This window comes from Phaseolus vulgaris, chromosome 9, assembly GCF_051622355.1.
Source record: "Phaseolus vulgaris cultivar YP4 chromosome 9, ASM5162235v1, whole genome shotgun sequence".
Lineage (NCBI taxonomy): Eukaryota > Viridiplantae > Streptophyta > Magnoliopsida > Fabales > Fabaceae > Phaseolus > Phaseolus vulgaris.
In genome coordinates this window covers 16,815,413-16,831,617 of record NC_143506.1, presented here as the reverse complement: position 1 = coordinate 16,831,617, position 16,205 = coordinate 16,815,413, and the positions used below count along the sequence as shown (strand labels likewise).

General features: G+C 29.5%; 2 protein-coding genes across 3 annotated transcripts; one reads left to right on the top strand and one right to left on the bottom strand.

The window, feature by feature from the left end:
• The first annotated feature begins 7,632 nt into the window (after nt 1-7,632).
• Nucleotides 7,633-11,469, top strand: LOC137823062 (uncharacterized). Of its 2 annotated transcripts, none has more exons than XM_090294834.1 (4): nt 7,633-8,338; nt 8,623-8,837; nt 9,602-10,027; nt 10,167-11,469. In XM_090294834.1, the coding sequence occupies exons 2-4, from the start codon at nt 8,628-8,630 to the stop codon at nt 11,133-11,135; spliced, it is 1,605 nt and encodes a 534-aa protein (XP_090150960.1). In that variant the 5' UTR covers nt 7,633-8,338; nt 8,623-8,627; the 3' UTR covers nt 11,136-11,469. The 2 variants fall into 2 exon arrangements, with proteins under 2 accessions (XP_090150960.1, XP_068484275.2); XM_068628174.2 differs by having other exon boundaries at nt 7,643-8,338; nt 8,649-8,837.
• A 938-nt stretch (nt 11,470-12,407) lies between these two features.
• Nucleotides 12,408-14,594, bottom strand: LOC137823063 (histone acetyltransferase). The gene is made up of 4 exons (XM_068628175.2): nt 14,328-14,594; nt 14,109-14,223; nt 13,826-13,940; nt 12,408-13,146 (listed from the first exon to the last, which is right to left on the bottom strand). The coding sequence occupies exons 1-4, from the start codon at nt 14,426-14,428 to the stop codon at nt 12,584-12,586; spliced, it is 894 nt and encodes a 297-aa protein (XP_068484276.2). The 5' UTR covers nt 14,429-14,594; the 3' UTR covers nt 12,408-12,583.
• Between the last annotated feature and the right edge of the window lie 1,611 nt (nt 14,595-16,205).

Below are 16,205 nucleotides of genomic sequence, written 5' to 3'. Positions count from 1 at the left end.
GCAACCAAAATAACCCACAAAGAGAGCTGAGTGGTTAAATCCATGGACTATTAGCTCTGTGATTCCACCATTACTATTATTATTAGTTTAATCCAATTAGAAAAGGAAGAACATAAGTGCAAGTTTTCAAAAGCCAACAAAACAACTTTTTTGACGCCATTGTTCAAACACTTTTCTAAAGTCATAATACTAATTCATTAACATGGTCGTAAAATTCAGACCTTTTCTTAGGTGTTCGGTAGAATCATGGAACAATTTTCTACCACAATGCTACTAAATTAGTATTGTTGTTATATTAACTAACTTTGTGACTATAATAATAACGTGAAAAAAATATTAGACAAGTTGTTGTTTAGTATTTTTAGATTGACGATAATAACGAGGATCTATCTATTTAAGTATAGTAGTAAACGACAACAACACCCACGCAAAGTTTTTCAAATTTAAAAATTAACGACGTTTTATAAGATTTTTACTATGTTGTAAATATTGTCAAGTTACATTCTATGCTATAATATTGTTAAACGCAGAAAAATTAATGCACTAGATTAAATATGTACTGGGTATTTGAAGTAAATATATTTTTTATGAACATTAGTTTTCATTACACCATCACAAAATGAAAAATCAACAACGTCTTATAATTTTGTTAACTAAACAATTGAATATTTTTATATGGATCGGATCCTTTCACGAGGCTCCACGTTCAATACAGGTGCACATGATCAATTATGGAGTAGAGTTAATCTGGATGCAAGTTTTATAAAACAAAAACAAACAGTAAATGACTTCACAGGAGAGTTGTAAGTTTTTTTTTAAGGTTTTGTTTCGATTTGGAAGTGGATTTGAGAGAGTGAATTTGAAGAGAGAGGAAATTTGAAGAGAAAGTGTGAAGAAAATGAGGTTGTTTGGATTAAAATAAATATAATAAAAAATGTGTGAAAGTTTGTGAATAAAGAGATAGGTGTAATTGAAATTATATTTTTTTTAATAGATAAAATATAAATTTATTTTTATATTTAAAAATTATTAAAAATTAATTGATTATTTATTTATAAATTAAATAACATTATTACTTTTATCTTTATTTTTTTATAATTAATATAATTATTATATACATTTATTTTTTATTATTAAAAAATATATTTATTATTATTTATATTTATAATTTACTATATATAATATTATTAATTATATTATTTTATAAAAATATTTTTTTTTATAATTTTAATTACAGTTTATATGTTTGAATTATAATCCTATTTTAAATAAAAACAATAGTAATTTAAATTTATAATAAAGAGAAATATAAACTATAAATAATTATATATATATATATATATATATATATATTACTTTCTTCGCAATTCTCTTCTAACGTAGGAAGAAAGTTTTTAACCGACCAACATTCTCGTGTTTTGTAAATTTTTGTTTTTTAGTATCTCGTTTTTTTTTTTGATATAGTAAATATTCTGTTTTCCTCACCTAAAAGCAAACAAGGCCTAAATCGTTAGATATTTCAAGAATTGATGATTTAGGTGATTGTATTTAATTTTTCTTAACCTATGTGATTGAGTTTATATGAATATTTTTTTTTCTTTAATCTCAATATTTTGTGAATCTTGTTAAGTATCTTATAGATCTTGTTATACGTGATTAAAATAAAAAAAAATGTTATCGAATTTCTATCAATTATTGATCACTTTTCTATCAATTATTTATCTTTTAGTATTCGGACTTCAAATTTCGTTCAAGAGTATATCTACAAAAGGTTATACGAAACTCACGTAAGTGTTTGATATATTGGTACAATAAATATTATAATAATAATATATTTTGTGTTGATTATTGTTTTTATTTATACAATTTTTATTCGTTCTTCTAATTTTGGGATCGATATTAGCATACACATATTATGATTAATATTGTATTACCTATTTTTCTACGTGTGTTAATACACTTTTAACTTTGTCATATTTTTCTTATGAAAGATGGTACTGAATAATGAGATATTTTAGGACCATTCGATCTTAGCTACCGATAAGATATTTTTAAAACAAAGTAACTATTTTAAGTGAGTGTATAATTTTATTGATTTTAATTTCTCTGATATGTGTTATTAAAAGTGGTCCACCGTATATTATATGAGCCTTTTGTCCACCTTAGCATTCGTCACAAAAGATATATAAAGTTACCTACAACTAACATTAAAACATGACCTCATGATTAGATAGGATAAGGTAACAAGATTAAATCATCAACCACGTCACATAAATATCTCAAAGACACCTTTATTACATTTCTCTTTAATATTAAACAATAAAAAATGTTTAAGATTTGTTAAAAAAATAAAAGAAATATAGAATGTATAAATAAAAAAAAACAGTTGAATATAAAGGATGAAATACAATATTTAAGAATATTGTACTAACCCGTGAATCCATAAACAGTAGTTACTAAAAAAAATAATTAAATAAAAAATAATTTTAGAGAAAAAAAATAATTAATTTTTATAGTAACTAAATTAGAAATCACTTTAAAGATTAAAAAAATAATTGGTTTTTAAATTTGTTTCTATTATTGATAAATAGTTTTTAAATTGTTATTTAATTAACTATCAAGATTTTTTTGTACCAAATTTAGAATCTAGATAATTGGTAGTTAAAATATTTGTAATTAATTAGATACTAATTTAAAAATTATTTATCAATAATAAAAACTAATTTATAAATCAATAAATTTTTTTAGTCTCTAAAATTGTCTTTAATTTAATTATTATAGTAATTAATAAAAAAAATTTCTATAAAATTAATTTTTATTTAATAAATTTTTTTAGTGGTGGTTTAGGATTTATGTAGGTGTTTACAAGTTTCAACTCTGTTATAAAATAAAAACCTAATATTTATAGAGTAAAATTCTAAGTACTCCTAACCTCTAAAAAACTATTTAATAATTTCAATTTGATATTTATTATTGATATTTTTGATATTTGATCTTCACCGTTTGTAGTCTTGTACTTTGTCTCTATTTTGATCCTTATATAAACTTATGTTTGACAATTTTTTTAAAAAACAAGTATTCTTTTAATTATGAAAAATAAAACTATTACTAACAATTGTACAACTTTATAAATACTATTGTTTCATTACTTGAAAGTTTTGGTAATTAAGTAATTTTTTAAAAGTTTACTTTTAATTTATATAAATTAACTATAACTTATAAGAATTGTATTAAAATTTACATATAAAAAATCTCTTTCAGACATACCATTGAGTATTGAGAGAGAAAAGCAAAGCACCATATACACACATTTTTATATTCCCGTGGTTTACCAACAATATCATAATATATGAAACCCATCCCTTCAAAATTAAGTGCTTTAATTAACAATTAAATTAGGCCAAATGATGTACTTCAAGTCAATTCAATTATTTAAATCATCGAGCATGACATTAATCATATATGTATGTAAGTTTGGTTTGTTATTTATTTCTTTACCCTTTTTTTCTTCTCCTAACAAAATAGGTTATTATAAAAACTTGTCATTTTGGTGTAATAAACACAAGTGTTATATTTTATTTTAAAATATATTGAAATTTTAATTTATTTAATAAAATATGTTTTAATTAATATTAACAGTTGTAGATTTGATCAGAGAGTGAGAATTGTGTTGGATCTTGAGATTTGATTTAAATAAATAACACAAATTCTCTCGTCACCTCCATATTTTCTCCTTGCACCTCCAATTTTTTTTTTTTTTAATTTCAACAATACTCTTATGAGTATAATGGAAAATATAGTATATTTTTTTCATTTTCAAGTGGTGATGCTTTACAGTAAACTTTAATAGTTAAAGTCAATTTTATGGTATTTTTACTAGTGGTGATTTTGTTTTCTTTTTTACTTTTATTTTTTTTCATATTTTTGAAAGTCATAATATCCATAAAAAATTAGCTATGTGCAAAAATGGAGTACCCAATTAAAAAAAATAAATTTATTTGTGCATTACGAAACGTTGAATATAATGAATTTTTTCGTCAACCCTCTTACACACTCAAATATGAAAATGCTCTATCAAATATTGCGGCGACTGAAAAATAATGAAAGTGTTGTGGTTGGAAGACAGGTAGGGAGTGCAGGGTGCAATTGAGGTTAAGTAAGAAGGTAAACTTATGCTTTATTTAGAGTTATTTAAATTTTTTAAATTTAATTACCATTTTGATTATAGTTGTTTTAAAAAAATATGCAATATAGTCACTGTTAAATTTTCATTACCATCATTAACAATATATGATGTGACATACAATGTAACACAATTGTACATAATTGAAATTCATAGTCTAAAACCCTAACAAATTCAAGTGTATTTCAAGAAGTTGAAAAATGCTTCAAACTATATCCAAATAGTCTTTTCCCATCGAGGCTACCATCGTCACCACCACCAGCACCCATCGGCGCCTTCATGGAGATGGTGGAAAGAAAATTTGCCAACAAACAATTAGATTTGAAGTACACAGTGTGAGCGTTTGTTTGTGTTCAGCAAGCTAACGGGTGATTTTAGCAATTTGGAATGTCTTCTTCTTATGTTTATTTTGGCATGTACTTTACAATAAATAAATATTAATCATTTAAGAGTGATTCAATCCTTATACAATAATTCATTTATAATTTTTATTACAAGTCTGTAAAAAAAAACTCTTATACAATAACTCACATATAATTTTTATCACAAATCTGAAAAAAGAGAACTCAAATTAAGAAGACATGTATGGGAAACAATAAAAAAAAAAAGCCAGAAAACAATAAATGGATGTCCTTCCCAAAGGAAAAAAAAATGGAGGAATGACATGATTATGCTTGTTGTTTGTGAAATGATGTAAATTTATTAGTTTTTGGTTGTGATGTTAGGTGTTGAACAGACATGGTTATTGGTTGGTTCTTCTTACGTGGTACAGTGGTAATGTTTCAACTTCAAACACCAGTGGTTATGATTTGGGCGGGTATGTTTCAAAAGCCATTAATAAACTTTTTAATTTAAACAATGCGCTTGGTACCCTTTCACATTTCCTCTCATTAATAATTATTAAAAAAAGTCATAATTACTATTGATATATTTTTATTAGTTGATCTCATCTTTCCTTTCCTCCATCAAATGATATATTTTATTATTTATGAAAAAAATCACATACATAATCAGGTTTTTCAAAATTAAATTAACCATATATATATATATATATATATATATATATATATATATATTCAGTGAATGAGAAAGTTGTGAGTAAATTAATATATTATTCTAACTTGACTTTATAAAGATTTTAAAATGAGCAACCAATGAAACAAATAACATTAATTATATAAAGTAACCTAATGTACCAGGGGTAGACTTCTTGGTCATGGAAGAATAAGTCACATGTGAATGATATTAATTAATAGAGGATTTACAACGTTTTTAAGTCTCTTTCAAAATCAAATCTGTAAATAGTTTCAAAGCATAAAGATTGAAATATAAACGAATTTATGTATTATATAATTATAAATTATATAAATTAATAATAAAAATTTATATGTTTAAATATGTTTTAATTTTTTTAATAGAAAAATGTTTTTTATAATTAATTTAAAGGATTTGTTCTTTAATTTTATAATCGTAATAAAAATTTATATAATAAATTTATTTTTTTTAAATTAATGTATTTATCATTTTTAAAATTGTGTTAGAACTATGCTATAATTGTCAGAAATCTAACAAATATTTTTTGAATTAAATTTTTTACCTATATATGTTCTATGAATATCGAATCTGAGTGTCTAATATGTGTGCCTAACATAGACATATTGTCCGAGTTTGATAGTTTTCAAAGATATTGGTATTTATTTGTTTCATAAACTTTTCTATAAATACTTCTTAAAAATTATATATATTCAATTTTGATATTACGGACGATAGAAATTTGTTGTTACAATTTTTTTAAAATAATGTAATAAATTAGTTATCTTTATAATTTAAATATTAATATCTTTAAAATGAATTCGAAATTAATTTTTTTAATGTAATTATAATTATGAAAAATTTATTAATAGTGCATATTTTTTTATATTATTAATAACATTAGCGGTTGCAATGATTATTGATTTAAAAACATTTTAAAAGAGTTTATAGTTAAAGTTAAATTTAAAAAATAATATCATAAAATCAAGATGAAAGTTAAATATGATAAAATATGTGAGACATTAAAAAATTTATGTATTTTAATAATATTTATATATACTATCGGAAAACCGTGCTTGTGTATCCGCATTTTCCTCCTTTACTCAATTTTTACGATAATAAAAAATTAACATACAAAAATAATTTTAGATTAATTAAAATTGAAAAACAAGAAATAAAATGCAAAGAGTTATTGAAAATTGAAGTTATTTTATTTGATATGTGAGATTTAATGTGTAAATGTGTGAGAGTATGCTCTCTCTTTCTTCATTTCTCCCTGTTGTTGCCTTAAAATAAAGAATTAAAGGAAGAGCCGGAGAGTATTTTATTTTTTAAATAACTCATATGAAATGACAAAATACTTGATTATATTAATAAAATGATATATATTAAATAAGAGTAGAATCGAAAAAAATTGTTTGAAAAAAAAATATTATAATGAGAATCCCTTTATATTTATTAAAAAAATAATTTTTAATCTTATAGCGTCTCTTTTTATGCAGAGAGGGCAGATGCAGAAACATTGGACATAGGGAGATAAAAATGTCTGTAATTAACTCTTCAGTTTCCCAAACACCAAACCCAAACTTCTCACTGTTAGTTGGTCTTAAGGTTTAAGATTGTTACCCCATTATTTAATTTACTTCTAATAAGATATTAACATCACTCAAACGGCTTATGTTGAAAAATGCGTGTGTAGTAACCAATTGAGTGCTTTTCTTTAACGCGATTATTGATGCTATGGTGTGGACTTGCTATCGATGGGCCCATTTGTATTCTTCAAGGCCCAATCAAAGACTCGCCAAACACAAGTCCAGTACTTTTTAACACCCCAAATCCAACCCTAATCGGATACCAAAAGACACACATAATTTCACATAATAATACAAAAATCTGAAAATATTCGCTATGCTTTTATTTTTTCACAACATCTTGTATAACAGATACGTAATAATAAATAAAATTAGTTTTTCTACCTTGCACCATTAAATTTATTATATCAGAAACTAATTGTGCTTATGATGATATAATTATCATTAATTTTACAAGTTTTTGATTTATGGTAGGAATAAAAGAGGGATATTGTATTATTATATATATGAATAATTGTGGTAACAGAGGAGTGAAGAATGTGTAAGTGTAAGCATTTTATCCATGGTGGCTGAGATTTTTATCTGAAAGTAAAGGTTGACGTGTATGGCTCTTCTTCACCAACCGACCCTTTCTTTGCTTTGCAAGCCAATGAGACATTGTCACATCACTGTACCTGAAATCATTCAAACTGTGCCAGGTTCTGCAATTTATAAAATTTAAAATTATAAATATTCACTACTTTAATCGTTAATTTAATAAAATATATGGGTGTTGGTTGATTTTAGAAGGAGTTAAAATTAATTAAGAGTATAAAAAGAAAAAGAATGAGAATTTGAGACATTAGAAAGTAATTGATCCTTCATTCCGCAAGCGTGTGTTGATGCAAACTCTTGAAGACCGTGGCATTCCGCTGACGCGGAAATATAGAAACTCACAACTGTGACTAATTCGCTTTGACTCCAAAACCACGTTATTCTCTTCTCTTCTCTTCTCTTCCTTCTCTTTAATCACTCTTCATTCCACTTTCCAAAACCACACCATCACATATACAAACCCAACCAATTCTACCTGTCACTACCCGAATTAACAGCCCCTTTCTTCAACCCATGGTTATTCCTCCGACCAAACACAGCATTCAGCGTACGGAACGAGGACATGTCGCCGATGAAGTGCTGGGCCACGAGGTTTTCGGGGCACAACGACAGTCACGCGCTCAAGGTTACCCAATTGAAGCTCCAATTGGGTCACTTCGGAAGCAACCTCGGTGCCCCGAACGACAAGCTCGCGTTCGAAATAACAGGGACATCTACGAAGAAAGAAAAACCTTCCACTTCATCCAAACCGAAAACGACACCTCTCTCACTCGCTCCCTTCTCAAAACGACGATCGTCTCAAACAACCTCTTCCAGTAGGTCCCTCGGTTCCAAATCCCCCTCTCTAACATGGGATGCGCGCGACCTCTGCGCTTTTCATCTCCTTCTCAAAGACAACTCCCTCGATGTTTGCGACCTCGCATTTCATGTCTTATATGTAAGAACAACCATTATTTATCGAATTGTTTAACTAATATTTCACCCATTTTTTTCATCGTAAAATGTTTGTAAAGAAATTTATAATGTCATAACATATAAGAATGCTATTCTTTTCTTTAACATAAAACCCTCCACTAGGACAAACAGTTATGTTAACGATTTTTTAAGATTATTATGAATTTCAAAGATATTTTTAGGATAAAAAAGCGGAAGAAATGGAGGAGGGTGTATAATCTGTTAATTTGTTTATTGATAAACTTTTTTTGTCTTTGTTCATAAAAGAGGAAATGTTTAAAAATGAAATGCAGGGAGAGGGAGGTGGGGGAGAAGCGAAAGCGAAGATGACGGTGGTCGGAAAAGCGGAAATGAGCGTTGCGGTGGTGGAGTTGGTGGCGAGGGAGGAGAAGAAGACGAAGTCCAATTCTCATAATCACTTTCAAAGAAGGCTTCCAATCAAGTTGAGGGTCAATGGTTTATGCATAGAAGCTACCCTTTTGGTACGCTGCATCCTCGTTTTCCTTGTCGCTTTTTTTTAGTAATTATTAATTATTAATACAATTAATTGTGTTTCTTATTTAAACCTTCTTAGTCAAACCCCTTTCATAAGCACACACACCAAAAGTAGAATGAAAGTCTTGGTTCCTCCATTCAAAATTTCTATGTTTACGTGAATGGATTATGTCCTATTTTGTTGTTTCAACTCCTGACTCTCCTCGCCTCATATCTGTCTGTGCCAATTGACTTTCATAATAACGTAATTTGACCGTGATTGGTGAATGATTTGTCTTTTCTTTTTGTTTCTTTATTTAAAAGTTATTCGTTCGTCAGTGGCTAATATTTGTGGCTCAAAAACACTACCAGTACACATTTTTAAATACTTTTTACTATGGTTTTTCAATCTTTACGTTGTGAGAAAAAAAAAAAGATATGGCATCAACACATCATTAATTTTGTTGCATATGCTTTTAGAAGCATTTATTATAACAAATATTATGTATTACAATTTTCAGTGAGATGATTACGGAAAACATTTTAAATTTAATATTCTTTATTATTTTCAAGTAAAGCTCCCTGATTAACTTGTCCGTCTGAATAAGAATGATGAATGGCAACTATAAATAAGTAAATGTTGAGAAAGAAATGTGAATAACACTTTGTTATTGCTGTTTTTTTTAAGAATTTGACAGCCTCATATAGCAAAAATGGTTATACACATATGATGGAAAAATACTGTATCTTACTCCGCTACTCTTTTGAACAGGTCTCTTTAAGGTTATTGAACTTGAGAGATTCTAATTCTAAGGGTGACTCAGTGACAGCAAGACCCTTTGAAAACAGTGTCCAGCCAAAGAAGAAACACGGGATTATAGAGAAAGTAAAGCATTTCACAAGCTTGGGAAGGAAAAATAATGGCAAGATTGACGAATCAAAACAAACCAGTCCTTGTGACTCGGATAGATCCCCCGTGTTTGACTCGGATGACTCATCCAACGATTCCAACACAAGCAGTGGTAGCAATAACAGTGGAACCCGCAGCACACGGCCAACACTCACAAATGGCTCTGAGAGGTTTACAACCTCAGAGAGAAAGACTCGTTTGCAGAGGAATAGAAGCCTCAATGAGTGGAACTTTAACACACCCACTGACAAACAACAAACTCAAACCTCGTATCCTGGTCCTTTCACGGTGTGTTACATTCTTACTTCCTAACCTCGTTTTTATGTTACACTATTGGTTATTATTGTAATAAGCAAAACAAATGGTCCCTACTTTTCTAGATCAACTAGATAGTTACTTACTATATGCTTTTGTTTACTTATGACAGAAATCAAACGAAGTTATTCCACAAGTATACCAGAAAGGCACTGCAAAAGGTTGGGAATTCAAGGAGATTAAAAGTAGGGATGGGAAGGCAAAGCTCAAAACCAATGCATTTTTTGCTTCCTTTGACCAAATGAGTGAAAGAGCTTGTGGTGAGAGTGCATGCACGGTTTTAGTTGCACTCATAGCCCATTGGCTCCACTCCAACCATGGTATGCCAACAAGAGTGCAACTCGAGAAACTCATTACACAAGGTTCATCCGAATGGAGAAGGCTATGCAGCAGTGACTACTACTCGAAGCTCTTCCCAGATAAACATTTTGACCTTGAGACGATCATTGAAGCCAATTTAAGACCTCTTGTTGTTCTGCCTCAGAAATCGTATACGGGCTTTTTCTCCCCTGAGAAGTTTCAGTGCTTAAAAGGAGCCATGTCTTTTGATGAAATCTGGGAGGAGATAAAGATCAAGGTGGGTGATCATGAGCCAAGAATTTACATAGTTAGTTGGAATGATCATTTCTTTGTGCTGAAGGTAGAAAGAGATGCTTACTACATCATTGACTCTTTGGGGGAGCGGCTTTTTGAGGGGTGTCAACAGGCATTCATATTGAAGTTTGATGATTCGAGTTTGATGTATAAGACAATAGACACAGTAAAAAGGGAGCCTTCAAAGGGAAGTAGGGGTGCTGAGAGTGCAAAAAGTGGAGAAAGTCGTGAGATAATTTGTCGTGGAAAAGAGTGTTGTAAAGAGTTCATCAAACGCTTTCTTGCTGCTATACCACTCTGGCAACTACAGAAGGAGGAGAGGAAATGGAGTGTTTCAAGTCCCTATCTTCATCGACAATTGCAGATTGATTTCCATTATAGCTCTTCTTCTTCCTCTTCATCTTCTTCATCTTCTTCTTCTTCTGCTTCTTCTGCTACTTCAACTGATTCTTTGTGGTCCCTCTTATCAAGTGGAACATTAAATTAGAAGCATGATCACCAAAATATTATTCTGATATATCACCCAACGAACTTGTGCAGAATTATTCAAGTTTGAAGACCCTCCTGACTTTGTAGTTGTAGGATTGATGCTTTTCAGCCTTGGACATATCAAATTATGTGTCATGTCACAATCTTAGGTTAGATATCCGAGACTGGAGAAAAATGAAATTGCATCTTCACATCAAAGTATCGAATTGGTGAAAGGAATGTTCTCTCTCTACTAATTGTCCTTGAGCAATTGTTAGGACCAAAAAATGCTAGTTCACAATAATTTAGTTTTGGCGGCTGCACCGCTATTTTGGTGACAACTTTTTAAACTTTAAAACCATGCGCCACTGATTTTACTGAAATTGAAAATCAAGAACTTCGTATAAGGATCATTAGTTCATACAACAGTTATCCTTTCGATTCGGATCCTTATCTAATTGAATGGGTTTGAATTAAAAAAAACGAAAGAAATGTCGGTGCAAATGCCATGCAATTGTCCACAACATTTCATGTTTTTAATGTCTAAAACTTACACTATTTTTAGTGTCTAAATTTTTTTTTGCTTTGCATTTTTTTATTGTATTATTTGTCCTCCTTTTCCCCCCTCTCTATCTCTCTTGTTTCTATTATACATCTAAAAACAAAGTGTACGTTTATAATTGGTCTACCATGTATATATTATGATTTTAATATTATATAAACAGAGATACGAAGACACCAAAACGCACACCATCTTTTGATTTCCACGAGGAGATGCCATCCATACGATGATGTTTTCCTTTTATAGTATTTATTGTGCATGGTTAAGGGAGATGATGCAAGAATTCTTGTTCTTGATTTTCCAATTTTTAACCTCAGACTTGGTTCATGTTTATCTTATTCTTGAATTATTATTTTAGCATCCAGTTCATATTTCAAGAAGCAAGTGTCAATTATCAAGTTTGCAATGAACCCCAATGTTACAGTCCCTAACGCTCTGTTTAAATTCTGTGGTGGAAGATGAATAAGTGTAAAAAGGAAAAAAAAAGGAAGAGAATTATACTAATGCTGAGGAAAGAAAGTAAAGAGGGGACATACGTAAAAACACAATGATTCATTTGTGTCTTTTCACCAAGACTCGTGTCTACATTCAATCCATATATTTTCACTGGTTCCACCAAATCATTTAACTATTCGATATCTAGTATCCATTGATTATATTCTCTGAATATTTTGAGACACATCAAAATAATTCAACCAATCTTTTAGTAACTCCATAAAAGACCGACACTTATAAATACAATTTCTAATATTATAATGATAAAACGAGAGTTTGCATTAATCTTAACACACAGGTCTAGTCTAGAGAGAGACCACAGTTTCTCAAACTTAGTACACAGGCAAACTAAGGCTGAAAACAAACCTCTAAAATCCACTTCGGTTATTGTAATGTTGTCGGTTGCACTCTCACGGAAATGTCCTTGAAGCTTCGTATTTTACCCCTTCTAAGGGGTTCGAACAATTTAGCTTGCTTTTCATTTCAGTTTCCATAATCTGACCATTCTCAAAACTAGGGGATGGTACACTACAAGAGGGTCCTAACCTCAATGATAGATCACACATGTTTGTGCATGGATTTTCAAAATCCCCATTGATAATGTATGATTGGGAGGCCCCACTTGAAGAATTTAAGTTATGGGCAAGGGCATTCTCAGCACCAAACACAGGGGTAGGTCCACTGGTGTGAGAAACAGATACATGTGACACTTTGAATCCATGCTCAGACTCGTGGAGTTGAATGTTGTTACCATGGTACAAAGGATAAATTGAAAACAAATTTGGTGGTGCTAGATGTTCCACGCACTGCTTTCTACTGCCTGAAGCCACATGCTCAGACACATATTGCGATTTTGTTGAGAGATCATGAAAGAGATTGGGAACCTCTTCAGTGTTGCGATTTAGGTAACAACGTTGGTTGTTGCGTTGACTCCTTGAGGCTTTTGTTAGAGAGCATCCCAAACTCAGAGCAGCTGAACCATAATAATACCAATAGAAGAAGGAAAAGTACATATAACACGTGTGTGCAACAATTGCCACCAATTAGAGCATTTTAGATATGGGGAAGTCCAAAAATAACTTACCTAAATAATAGCTAATGTAAAATATTTGTTCATAGATGTTAGGAATGACTAAAAAAAAATAGAAAGAACAACAAAGATATATTCACAACTTCATTTCAACATCCAACTATTATCACTGTTGATTAAACAAAACAAAATTTGGAAAATGGCAAAAACTCTAACAAACAAAACATGTGTTTGCATATTTGTCAAGTGGAAGTAACCTAATCCATGCCCTCCCTCTCCCTTCTATTACATTGGAATGGTAAAAATCTGTCAAATGACAGTATATTGGCTTTTCAAACATACCCTATATACAGGTCTACTTTATCCTTCTATTTAATTTAAAATGCTACTCTTTCTTAAGGGTAAGCATTCTCTCATTTCTAATCAGATGTCTTATTTTATTTTAATGGAATTTGCATCATTTAAAAAAGACATGATAAGTGTTGTTTCATTACTTTTTTGACAATTTAAAAAATTATTTTACTACATTTGTTTCCTTTTTTACTCATAAAAGGTAATGAACAAAAGTTGAAAGCTTCGACATTTTTTACTTGATGTGAGAGTTGATTAAAGTAAAAAATACCTTCGATGCAAGGTCGCAAATACTCTCCAGTCTGTGTGTGCTCATCACATCGAATTATGGTATCAATGGCAGCATTGGTTCTGTCCAAAAGTGTTGCAAGATCCATGTATTCGACCTGCCCAAAAAAATAATTTCAATTATTATTATTACTATTAATTCAACACCAGACAAGTTTTTATCCTCGTAAGATGTTTCTGTGTCCAGCGCCTCAAGCAACAGATAACCCTCAAATAATTTATGTTTTTTCCTTGTTTTCAAATAAAAAAAAAACAAGGTTGGTTACCTCGGAATTTGCTTTGGAGTAGATAATTTCCTCTGCCCTGAGCACAACAACGGGGAGCTTCTCTTGATACTCTTTCTTCTTCTTAGTGGAAGAGCTGTGTATCTCGTTCACAACCCTATGAAAAAAAGTTTAATTAAGGTGAGAAATAAGAGGAAGAAGAAGAAGAAGAAGTGTGGTTGAGTGGGAGAAGAAAAGGAAATCGGGAAAAGGGTTGTTGACCTGAAAATTTCTTGAATGAGGGTTCCTCTGATGGGTTGGTGTATGTGAGTGTGCCATGCTCTTCTGACGCAGTCGTAAGGTTTGGGAGCTGAACGGGGCATGGTGGTGATTAGTGGAAAACAGAGTCCTCTGTTTGTTTCATGAAAAGAGACAAACTCCAAAATGTGAATTTTGTGTGATGTGAGTGAGTGGGTAAGAAGGGTAAGTGAAGTTGTACTCTACTCTAGTTATTGCTTTTTGTTATTTCTTATTTGTTCTTTCTTTATTACTTCTCCACTTCCAAAACAAATATAAAATAAAACACCTTTTTTTCTTCACTGTTCACACTGTCGGTGACCCAACTCAAACTCTTTCAACCCTATTACTCTAAACCTCTTTCTCAAATTCTAATAACCTTCATTCTCTTTCTTACATTTCTCAACCAAAAATATACACGACAACCTTGATTTACTATATAACTCTTTTTTTTTATCTAAAATTTTAACTTTGGTATGATATGACAAAAATACTATTTTTATATGATCAATTAGAGATTGTATACTGAAACAGATTGTCAATGTATTATTTCTCTTTCTCAACAATGTCTCTCACGTAATAAGAATCTAAGTTCTCATAACCTACATTTTTTAGCTTCTCCTTCTATAAGAGCAACAACCCTCCATGACTAACATGGAAGAATACTTGGTCAATAAGAAAGAAGGTAAAGGAAGAATGAGTCTATTTATATAGAAAAAGTGCAATAAAGATTAATCAAATACGTGGATATTTTGACAACTTATGTTAAATTATAATTGGAAAAAAAAAAAATATTTCAATTAAAAAATTAATTTTGAAATTACATTGTAACAAATCACACTTATAAATTAAGTACAATTTTATTATACAGATGTGAAACTAATATTTTTTGATAAATTTATTTAAAAATTGTAAAATTATAATAAGATTTTCCTTTATATCACTTTTGTCATCACATCATGAAATAAAATTAATTTTATATTCATATACATAATTAATTAATATCGACAAATAAATATTTTTATAATAAATATCGTAATTTTTTGAAAGTTATCTATTTCAAATACTATTATTGAAATGTTTTATTTTGAGATTGTTTTAAAGGTTAAAAGAAGTTAATTTTAAAAAGTTTTAAAGAATATATGTATAATTTAGTCACAACAAATAAAAATGAAATAAAATTGTTTTGTTCTCTTATTTCTGTAATGTGTTCAACTTGATCACTCTATTGTTAAATAGTGAATGCAATCTCTTTTGCCAGCACATAAAGAAAAGATAAAGGAAGAAAATGAAGAGAGTTGAAGATGGAAGTTTGAGAGTGTAGAAATTTGAAGAATTCTTTTCTTAAAAGGGTGGAATGCTTAACTTTTATTCCATACAAAGCATCAAAGAAAACGCATGAAAAAATTGCACCGATGACAATATAATTAATTATATTGCTTTAAATACAAAATAATTAGTTCATTTTATTCTTTCACAGTCAATTATGCAAGTTCCATTTTTTTCTTAATATAAGTGTAAATAAATTAATAGAATAGCAAATAAAACTTAATAATAAATTAAACAATCTCAAACTTGGCCAAGCAGTAGGTAAATGCATTGGGAATGGAAGAGATAAAAAGAAAATAGAAAACTCTACGTTATGTAAAAAGTAAAATAAAAGCAATAATTAAGAAAACATGAGAAATTACTTCATTTGGATAAGAAAACATTGGGATCTAACATTACATAGAGTGTCATAGTTAAAAAAGAATTTGAATGAAGAGTGAAATTTGAATACCTCGTACTCCTATAAACAGAATATCCTATAAAAAGATGCTTCCTTTGTTTACAAGATTACTTCATTTCAAATTCTAGTTAAGG

What these genes read in the sequence shown, in the direction of transcription:
- LOC137823062 (XM_068628174.2), top strand. Translation starts at nt 7,964, where the DNA reads ATGTCGCCGATGAAGTGCTGGGCCACGAGGTTTTCGGGGCACAACGAC. An exon ending in TCGCATTTCATGTCTTATAT is followed by an intron (nt 8,339 to 8,648) that starts GTAAGAACAACC and finishes AATGAAATGCAG; the next exon opens with GGAGAGGGAGGTGGGGGAGA. An exon ending in CGTATCCTGGTCCTTTCACG is followed by an intron (nt 10,028 to 10,166) that starts GTGTGTTACATT and finishes TACTTATGACAG; the next exon opens with AAATCAAACGAAGTTATTCC.
- LOC137823063 (XM_068628175.2), bottom strand. Translation starts at nt 14,428, where the DNA reads ATGCCCCGTTCAGCTCCCAAACCTTACGACTGCGTCAGAAGAGCATGG. An exon ending in CTCATTCAAGAAATTTTCAG is followed by an intron (nt 14,224 to 14,327) that starts GTCAACAACCCT and finishes TTTTTTTCATAG; the next exon opens with GGTTGTGAACGAGATACACA. An exon ending in ACTCCAAAGCAAATTCCGAG is followed by an intron (nt 13,941 to 14,108) that starts GTAACCAACCTT and finishes TTTTTTGGGCAG; the next exon opens with GTCGAATACATGGATCTTGC.